Source organism: Nicotiana tabacum, chromosome 20, assembly GCF_000715075.1.
Source record: "Nicotiana tabacum cultivar K326 chromosome 20, ASM71507v2, whole genome shotgun sequence".
NCBI classification, from domain to species: Eukaryota; Viridiplantae; Streptophyta; class Magnoliopsida; order Solanales; family Solanaceae; genus Nicotiana; species Nicotiana tabacum.
In genome coordinates, this window is record NC_134099.1 from 88,199,573 (window position 1) to 88,210,283 (window position 10,711).

A 10,711-nucleotide genomic window follows, 5' to 3' on the forward strand; every position below is an offset into this window, starting at 1 on the left:
TTCTAAATTATGAAAACTACTTGTTAATCTCACAGTGATTCCAATAAACATGACATTAATCACACTAAGAGTTCACCTTCTGAAATTCACTCAAAGATCAACCTTATAATATCCACATCTATCATCACACTTACAAACAAGAGCTGAACTTTCATCCAAATCAACCTTTGAAAGAAATAGTCCCAAATAATTACTACTAAGTATAACAGATTGTTAACCATTTATGATAAACTAAAACAACCTAAGTGTTAAATCATCTATCTATACTAAATCAGCATTGATAATACTTTAAACAAAATTGAAGCAATATCGTGAACAAAAGGAAAGAAAACATTTAGCCAAACGAACAAGAATCCCATTCAAAATCAGCAGTTTACAAGTCCATGTTATCACTTCAAGCTCATGAATATACGTGGAACAATAAGAAATCACCAACAAAACTTAAACAAATGAATCGAAATGTCAGCAACTCTTAGACAACAGTTATCATCCATCCACCACCATGCTTTGAAACCAGAAAATATTTAAGCTTATAAGAAACCCAAAAAAGTGAAAAGCCCAGCTGCAATGGTACAATGCTTGATTTTCTGTGTTTTTCTAATTATCAAACTCTATATATTTCAGTGTTCTAATTGCAGAAAAAAATGGTGCTTGTTATTCTCAGCTGTTTCCTAGCTCTTTTGTAATCTTTCAATCTCTGCCCTCACAATGAAAGAAACAAACCTTATATAGAAAGACCTAGGGCAACAGAACTGATTTTAATATTACCCCTTCCCCCAATTTTCATTTGTCATTTCAAACTCTGAATTTAGAGCTTGTTTGCTAAACCAACCCCAATCCCACCTTCCTGAAAATTTCCTCAAGCAATTAAGAAATATTTCCCCTGACTAATTCCCTAAACTACCCTCTGAAAGACTGTTATTTACCTTCAGTAAATCTCAGCTCATGGGTCGAACTAAACCAAAACCCAAATCAAATGACTGGGCTTCTTTGAAACGGGTCAAAGGTGGCCAAAAGCCCAATCAGACGAAGTGACCCAAACCCAAAACCAATTTCAGTGGTTTATGAAAAGAAGAAGAAGATGCAAATCCAGAACCAAATGATTTCAAAATCAACAGCATGACTGAACAAGCAATTTATTAGACTAACCTAAAGAAGCTAGAATTAAACCAAATTACTAAGTCTAACCAATACCTAATTAAACCTAATTAAAGTATTAAAATAGGAACGACCCTCAGATGAACACAATTAAATTATAGACTAAACAAAAATGAGAAATCAACTGACTCACCAGAGAAATGAAGAAATAATGGTGAAATCTACCATTTATGCATAAACCAACAGTGAGAGACATCTTGTCCATGTTCAGAGTTTCAACGGGGTTTGAAATGAGAAGAACAATTGATCAGCATAAACTTGAACTCAAATCGAAACCCTAAAACCACTTTAATTTCTGAAAAGAAAGCAAATTAGGGTTTCCGATTTCAGATTTGAAATTGGGATAAGTGGGTGAGGATTTTGGGGAAATTCATGTGGGATACATATTCAATGGGGTGTGGGGATTGTGGAGGAGGAGTTTGGGGTTGATTGGGTGGTTCGCCGCCAGCGAAGAGGATGGAGACTTTTAGGGCGGCGCTAGGGTTTTGGAGACGATGAGAGACTGAGGGGAGGGTGTTTAGACTAAGGGGTGACCTAGATTCGGACCATTAAATATAAAACGAACCCCAATTCCCAACCGTTCGATGAGTGGAAATCAACGGTTGGGATAAAAAACCTCAAAACGACATCGTTTGGTTAGGCCAGGAACACTAGACCGGGTTGTTCCGATTTGGGCCTGAATTGGGGGATATTTGGGGCAGGTTTTCAATTAAACTAGCCCAATTTCAAGGCTTTAAATCACATTTTCAATTTTCCTTCTCTTTTGTTTTTTCTTCTTTTTTTAGTTTTCCCTTTTTTCAATTAATTAAAACCTAGATTGGACTCTTAAACTAAATTAATTTACAAAATTAAAATAATTATCTAATATAATATTTACAGAATTTAATTATTCCTAATTTTAAAAAGGAAAATTACTAATTTCGAATTAAAAAGCTAAAAATGCAAAAGACAAACCAATTTTTGATTTTAAATTTTAATAAAGCAAAGAAATTGACTAATTAACCTTAAAATATAAAAATGACCTAAATGCATTGCATTTTATTTTTTTTATTTTTCATGATTTTTAATAAAAATAAACATGCACAAAAAATGCAAAATAATTAGCGCAAATTTCCATAAAATCCTATAAAATTGCAAAAAATGAAAAAAATTGTTTTTCTTGTATTTTATGGGAATAACTCACATAGGGCAAAACTCACGTGCTCACAGCTGCCCCTCTTTGCTCGGTAACATGAAGAGTTTTCGTGCAAAGATAAAGTGAGCGGATACGAGCGATTTTTGCCCGTTTGAATACTCCGTGGGAAGCATTTTTGAAAATATTTGACTGCACCTTGCTTTCGAGGCTGCAGACATATCTTTGGATATAAAGGAATCAGGTCATTGTAGTTTGGAAAGTTTTGGTAGCTGGGACTACTAGGAAGCTGGGATTTTACTGTTGCTACTGGTTGCTGAACTCCTTATTACGCCAAGAGAAAATAAAAGAAGCTAGACTAAACTATGATCTATGAATTACAAGAATCCTATTTATATCTTCAAACTTGGTCTTGCAGTTTCTGTTGCTCTGTTGACTTGTACTCTCCAGGTGAAATTCCTTTGTTGCTGACTTGAATTGTATTCTGAGGTGCTTTCCCTTTGTTCTCCAGGTGGGCACCTGATTGCTGAACTTGAACCGTCTTTCTTTGAATATTGCTGCTTTCCCTTTGTTCTCTAGGTGGGCTCCTGATTACCACCATTTGCACTCATTTTCCTTGAAACTTGAACTGTTTCCCTTTATTCTCCAGGTGGGCTCCTGATTACCAATACTTGAATTGCTTTCCCTTTGCCCTCCAGGTGGGCTCCTGATTACCAACACTTGAATTGTTTTTCCCTTTGTTCTTCAGGTAGGCTCCTGATTACCAACACTTGAATTGTTTTTCCCTTTGTTCTCCAGGTGGGCTCCTGATTACCAACATTTGTACTGTTTTTCTTCGAAACTTGAACTGCTTCCCTTTGTTCTCCAGGTGGGCTCCTGATTACCAACACTTGAATTGCTTTCCCTTTGTTCTTCAGGAGGGTGCCTGATTTCCAAAACTTGAATTGTTTTCCCTTGTTCTCCAGGTGGGCTCCTAATTACCAACACTTGAATTGCTTTCCCTTTTTGCCCTCCTGATTACCAACACTTGAATTGCTTTTCCCTTTGTTCTCCAGGTGGGCTCCTAATTACCAACACTTGAATTGCTTTTCCCTTTGTTCTCTAGGTGGGCTCCTGATTACCAACATTTGCACTGCTTTTCTTCGAAACTTGAACTGTTTCCCTTTGTTATCTAGGTGGGCTCCTGATTACCAACACTTGAATTGATTTCCATCTGTTCTTTAGGAGGGTTCCTGATTTCCAAAACTTGAATTGCTTTCCCTTTGTTCTCCAGGTGGGCTCCTGATTACCAACACTTGAATTTCTTTCCTTTTGTTCTCCAGGATTACCAACTCTTGAATTGCTTCTCCTTTTGTTCTCCAGGTGGGCTCCTGATTAACAACACTTGAATTGCTCTCCCTTGCGACTGATTTTCCTTGGAGCTGTCTTCCCTTATTTCTCTTGGTGGGTGCCTGATTGCTTGAACCTGGACTACTTTCTATTCTTGAAACTTGTGTTGTTCTCCCTTGCTCTCCAACTGGGCGCCTGATTATAACAGAATAGATAAAACAAAGAAAATTTCCTACCCCAGTTTGATAGCTGGGCACATCGGTGAGTGCTAATTGAACCATGTTACTAAATATCCCTAAGAATTTGAAAGCTAGATCCTATTATTCAGGAGGGTCCTGAAAATTTCTAATTGAATCATATCTTAAGAATGAAAACTTCGAAGCAAACTTATATTTACTCAAGGTAAAGCTTATTCTAGATCTTGTTACTCATGAATATTTTGAATTTTAAACTAGGTCCCATTGTCCAGGAGGGTCTTGAAAATTTATGGTCAAACCTGTCCGGTACATGCTTTCCTTGCGAAGGGTTTCTCCGAAACAAATGAAATTTTCTGCCCCTATTTCAATAAAAGAAAATTCTTGTCAGTTTAAAATGTGGTGGTTAGTTTGCGGAATTTTTGTTGAAGGTGGCCCACTCACTGTCGTGCTTTGCTTTAACTGTCTTCCTTTAACTGGCCAAGAATTTTTGACTTTCTACCTGACTCTCAACCGCAGGACCCCAGATGACCCGAGTGCTCTACACCCAGATCGTTGTTTCACATTTATGACCCATCTACCTGAACCTCTGTATTTCCCACAAAATTACTAAACCATTAGACCAATGGAACTTTAAGTGACACCTTATTTCCCACTTTACATCATGCTATCTCTGGTATGCTTTGGCCGCACTTTGCTTTGTGCAATTTGGAAGTTTGTAGTAAGCTTTGAAATCCTTTCATACTTGCTTAAACAAGGTTGACATTGGAAAACCCCTAGATAAATAAACCCAACAGAATTGAAATGCAATGACCTTGAGAGTGATGAATAAAGAAGAAAATCCACAACTGGATGACTGTTAGATGGGGGGGAAGGAAAAGAGACTTATCTAAGTGGAACAACTGGCACCGATGATCATGACATGCATTTCGGATTAATCAAGCCACCCTATTCAACCAATCACCTTTCAGTTGTCATGCTTTGTGCCCCAGGATCTCCACAACCTAATTTCTTCGCCAGATCACTGACCTTGTTCGGCCTGCGGCACCCTGAAGGTTTTTCACCAACAAACCTCTCTCATTTGTTCATCTCTCAACTCACTATCACCTTACGCTGCTTGTGAAGGTTTTCACCAATAAGACTCTCTCAATTTTTTAATTTCTCTCAGATTTCCATCGCCTTACGATGCCCGTGAGGGTTTTCACCAATAAGACTCTCTCATTTTGATTTTTCCTAGCTTCCCTATCACCTTACGGTGCCCATGAGTGTTTTCACCAATAAGACTCTCTCATTCTTTTCATTTTTCCTACTCAGAACGGAGTATTGCCCTTGACATGAATCACCTCTGTTTGCTTGACTTGGCATCTCTCAAAGACTGATCATAAGGTCTTTCTTTGGACCGTAATATGGGCTTTTAGATAGGGTTAGAAAGAAAGGATATCAAAAGACTCAAAACAATTTAAAAGGGTTTAAAATTACAACTTTTGGAATCAGATTTCTTACAACAACCACAACTTTCTGCCCCAGTTTCTTTCCTTGGGGACTTTTGGATTTTTACTTTGATGGGACTGAACCGTGAGGCTGTCTACGTATCCTTAAACGGAATCAGGTCAAACGTAGTTCATGTCATAGGAATTACTTTGTTGTTGTGATTTTTCTCTTTTCTTTTCCTTTCTCTCTTTTTCCTTTTCTTTTTTTTCTTTTTTTTTTCTTTTATTTCCTTTTTCTTTTCTCTCTTTTTTTCACTTTTTCCATTCTTTCTTTCTCTTTTCTCTTTTCTTTTCTCTTTTTCTTCGTTGCTCAAATTTTGCGCTCGTGTTTTTGAACTTTTCTACTGATTTCAAAAGAGGGGTATGAAAGGAAATAAATAAGGTTCAAAGGGGTAACAAAGGATAAAGTGTTTAGATAGTTGAACAAAATGCCTTCGTCATTCCAATCTTTAAAACATGCCAAGTACAAACAAACACAATTTAAACCAAAGAAATCATACATAATATCTTTTTACTGCATCAAAATTGATAGTCATATCTACACATTTGCCTTCTATGTCTGTTAAATACAAAGCACCATTGGACAACACTCTTGTTATGATGAACGACCCCTGCCAATTTGGGGCGAACTTGCCTTTTTCTTCAGCCTGATGTGGAAGGATGCGTTTCAATACTTGCTGACCCACTTCAAATTTCAGCAGACGCACCTTCTTGTTGTATGGTCTCGCCATTCTCTTTTGACACAACTGGCCATGACACACTGCTGCCAATCTTTTCTCATCAATCAGACTCAACTACACCAAACGGGCTTTAACCCACTCATCCTCATCAATTTCGGCTTCAGCAACAATCCGAAGGGATGGAACAACTTTCGTGGGTATCACCGCTTTTGTGCCATATACCAATATGTAAGGAGTTGCACCTACCAAAGTGCGAATAGCAGTGTGATAACCCAATAACGCAAAGGGCAACTTCTCATGCCATTTCCTAGAACCTTGCACCTTTTTCCGCAGTATCTTCTTTATATTCTTGTTGGCTGCCTCGACTGCTCCATTCGCCTTGGGGCGGTATGGGGTGGAATTGCGATGCATAATATTAAAATTTTGACATACTTCTTTCATCAGATGACTGTTAAGATTAGCATCATTATCTATGATGATCACCTTTGGAATCCCGAATCGGCAAATGATATTCGAATGAACAAAATCGACCACTGCTTTCTTGGTCTCAGACTTGAACATTTTAGCTTCAACCCATTTAGTGAAATAGTCAATGGCAACTAGAATGAACTTGTTCCCATTGGATGTTGCTGGCTCAATCGGTCCGATGACATCCATACCCAAGCAACAAAGGGCCATGGTGCGGACATTGTGTGCAATTTAGATGACGAAGAGTGAATCAAATCTTCATGTACTTGGCATTGATGACATTTGCACACAAAACTAATACAATCTTGCTCCATGGTGATCCAATAATAACCTTCTCGAAGAATCTTCTTTGCTAGAACATACCCACTCATATACGGCCCGCAAACCCCGGAATGTACTTCGGTCATGATGGTCGTGGCTTGTGTAGCATCTATGCATCTTAACAATCCAAGATCTGGAGTTCTTTTGTGCAAAACTCCCCCACTGAAGAAAAATCCACTTTCCAATCGAATTGTTCTCTTTTGACCCCCTGTGGCCTGTACCGGATATACCTGCGTTCTGATATACTCCCTGATATCATGGAACCAAGGTTCACCATCAAGTCCTTCTTCCACCATGTTACAGTAAGCAGGCTGCTTGCAGACCTGAATATGCAAATGGTCAACATAAGCGTTATCTGGATGATGTAACATCGATGACAGGGTAGCCAAAGCATCGGCAACCTCATTATGGATCCTTGATTGATCGAAACTGTTAACAAAGAACATGCAGACATTGTCGATACAGTATAAGTTTTAAATACCGCGTCTCCCATTCTCCTTGAATCTGGTGCACTAGAAGGTCCGAGTCTCCCAAGACCAAGACTTCCTGGATTCCCATATCTACTGCTAGCCTTAGTCCTAGAATGCATGCCTCGTACTCAGCCATGTTGTTGGTACAGTAAAAACGCAACTGAGCCGTAACAGGGTAGTGATGCCCTATTTCAGAAATGAGTACAGCTCCTATCCCAACGTATTTCATGTTAGCAGCCCCATCAAAGAAAAGTTTCAAACCGGGCTTTTCCTCTTTCTCGACCTCGAAAATGTGCATTACCTCTTCATCAGGAAAATAAGTCCTCAAAGGTTCATATTCTTCATCCACCGGGTTCTCGGCCAAGTGATCAGCCAAAGCTTGGGCTTTCATCGCCGTCCGAGTCACATATATGATGTCAAACTCTATGAGCAAGATCTACCACTTTGTAAGCTTTCTTGTGGCATGGGCTTCTGAAATATATACTTCAAAGGAACTAGATGAGAGATGAGGTAAGTAGTGTAGGATGACAAAGAATGCTTCAACTTCTGTGCTACCCAAGTCAGGGCGCAACATGTTCTTTCAAGGGGAGAATACTTAACCTCATAAGATGTGAACTTCTTGCTGAGATACTAAATGGCTTACTCTTTCCTGCCGGTGATGTCGTTCTAACCCAACATACAACCAAATGAGTTATCCAAGACTATAAAATAAAGAATCGAAGGTCTTCCGGGTTCTGGCGGGACCAGCATAGGTGGGTTCAACAAATCCTCCTTGATCTTATCGAAGGCTTCCTGGCACTCATCGGTCCATTTGACCGCAACATCTTTCTTTAGCAACTTGAAGATGGGCTCACAAGTTGTCGTGAGTTGAGCAATAAACCTACCGATATAGTTCAACCTCCCTAACAGACTCATCACCTCGGTCTTGTTCCTTGGTGGCGGTAACCCTTGAATATTTTTGATTGTTGACGGATCCAATTCAATGCCCCGCCGACTGACTATGAATCCTAACAATTTTCCCGATGGAACACCAAACGCACACTTTGTAGGGTTGAGCTTAAGATTGTACTTGCGGGGCCTTTGGAAAAACTTTCTCAAATCTTTGACGTGGTCAGACTGCTTCCTGGACTTTATGATCACATAATCCACGTAAACCTCAATCTCCTTGTGTATCATGTCATGGAATATGGTCGTCATTGCCCTCGTGTAAGTTGCCCCAGCATTTTTCAAACCAAAAGGCATGACCCTGTAGCAATATGTTCCCTATGGCGTGATGAATGTCGTCTTTTCCGCATTTTCCTCATCCATTAAAATCTGATGATATCCCGCATAGCAATATATAAAAGACCCAATCTCATGCTTGACACAATTATTAATCAATATGTGGATTTTTGGTAATGCGAAGTTGTCATTTGGACTCGCCTTATTGAGATCACGGTAATCAATACACACTCTGGTCTTACTATCCTTCTTTGGCACAGGCACAACATTGGCTAATCACGTGGGATACCGCGTGACCTGAATGACCTTTACATCAAGGTGCTTTGTGACCTCTTCTTTAATCTTCACACTCATGTCAGTTTTGAACTTCCTCAACTCCTATCTAACAGGAGGAAATGCTGGATCAATTATTAATTTGTGGACCACCAAATCGATGCTCAAGCCCGGTATGTCATCATACGACCATGCAAAAAATATCCTTATAGTCAAACAATGCTTTAATTATCTCTTCCTTGATTTGCGGTTCAAGATGGACACTTATCTTACTTTCTATGACATTATCTGGGTCCCCTAAATTGATTGCTTCTGTATCATTCAGGTTAGACTTGGGTTTTTCTTCAAAATGACTTAGTTCCTTACTATTCTGATTCATCACACTCTATTTCTTGGATTATTATTTCAGAATTAGATTGACTTTTAAAACTGGGCCAAAGATTCCTCATGAATGTCATGTCATTGAGACCAGCATAAAAAGAACTGTACAGAGAAGAAAAGAAAACAAAAATAAAACTATCAGGAGTGATGGAAAGGGAAATTGCATTTCATTAAAATAAAGGATAATAGAGTTTGTACATCAACAAGCGGAAACTAAAAATCTGGGTCAGTACCCTCGAATGACCCAAATAGAAAGGAAAACAAAACAAACTACCAAGACTCATTCTGGGAAGGGAGAGGAGTAGCCTTCCAATTGTTAAGCTTTACATTCGGCCCGACGAACTGCACGTCCGCTTTGCTAGAACCATCTCCACCTTCTACCATGTTCACATCATCAAACAACCTCTGGAACCTTTCAATTAACTCATCATCAATGTCAACCACAAAACTCAGAACAGTCGGCACTAAGCGTTTCCTGGCACCGGTCTTGACAAAAGACCTGGAGAGATGTGGAATATGCTTTGGAAGTACCCACGCCTTCTGTTTCAACCCTTTAGCCCTTTTCACATATGTTGCTGTAGGTTTGAATCAAAGACCGAACGTACCCAAATTTTCAGGGAGGGACACCAGTTGTATGATACCCTGCAGAGATGCACCCAGACCTTTACCGGGCACAAAGCCATTTTTTAGCATTCCAAAAGCCACCATGACTAATGCGGAGGCTATCTTTGGAGTTGGAACACATTTCCCTTTCGGAATTTTCTCGACCGGCACTATTTCAAAAACCTAATAAACCCAAGGCCCTTTTGTCATATTCAACCTCAATGAACGGGATAGAGGCATCACTGTGAGCACACACATTATCCTCGCCATACACGACGATCTCCTGCCTATCCCATTCGAACTTGACCATTGGATGTAGAGTGGACGGGACTGCTTTGGTGGCATGAATCCAAGGTCGACCTAACAGTAAATTGTAATAGACATCTATGTCCAGTACCTGGAACTCCATGGTGAATTCTATTAGTCCTATTATTAATTCAAGCACTATATCACCAACTAAATCTTTCCCTCTACCATCAAAACCTCGAACGCAGATGTTGTTTTTGTGAATCATATCATCATCAACTTTCAACTTGTTCAGGGTAGAGAGAGGACAAATGTTTGCACTAGAACGATTGTCGACTAACACCCTGGTGACCACAAAATCTTCATATTTTACCGTAAGGTATAGAGCTTTGTAGTGTTCAGTACCTTCCACCGGAAACTCATCATCAGAGAAGGTGACCATGTTCACCTCAAATATTTTGTTGGCGATCTTTTCCAGATAGTTCACTGAAATTTTGTCGGGGACATGAGCTTCGTTCAAAATTTTCATCAGGGCCCGATGATGCTCATCTTAATGGACCAACAATGACAGCAAAGATATCTAAGCAGGCATCTTTATCAACTGCTCCACGATGTAATAGTCTTGTACCTTCATTTTCCTTAGAAACTCCTCCGCCTCTTCTTCAGTCACTACTTTCTTTACTAGGACTGGATTATCTATGGATGTTTAGTTTTCCTCAACTCTTCCGGGGCAAAGCATCTCTTC

The 10,711-nt window shown here is 39.4% G+C and overlaps 1 protein-coding gene across 1 annotated transcript; it reads right to left on the minus strand.

Moving 5' to 3' along the window:
* Positions 1-9,895: 9,895 nt before the first annotated feature.
* LOC142174451 (uncharacterized) lies at positions 9,896-10,408 on the minus strand. The gene has a single exon (XM_075240247.1). It carries the CDS (start codon positions 10,406-10,408, stop codon positions 9,896-9,898), a length of 513 nt encoding a protein of 170 aa, XP_075096348.1.
* Between the last annotated feature and the right edge of the window lie 303 nt (positions 10,409-10,711).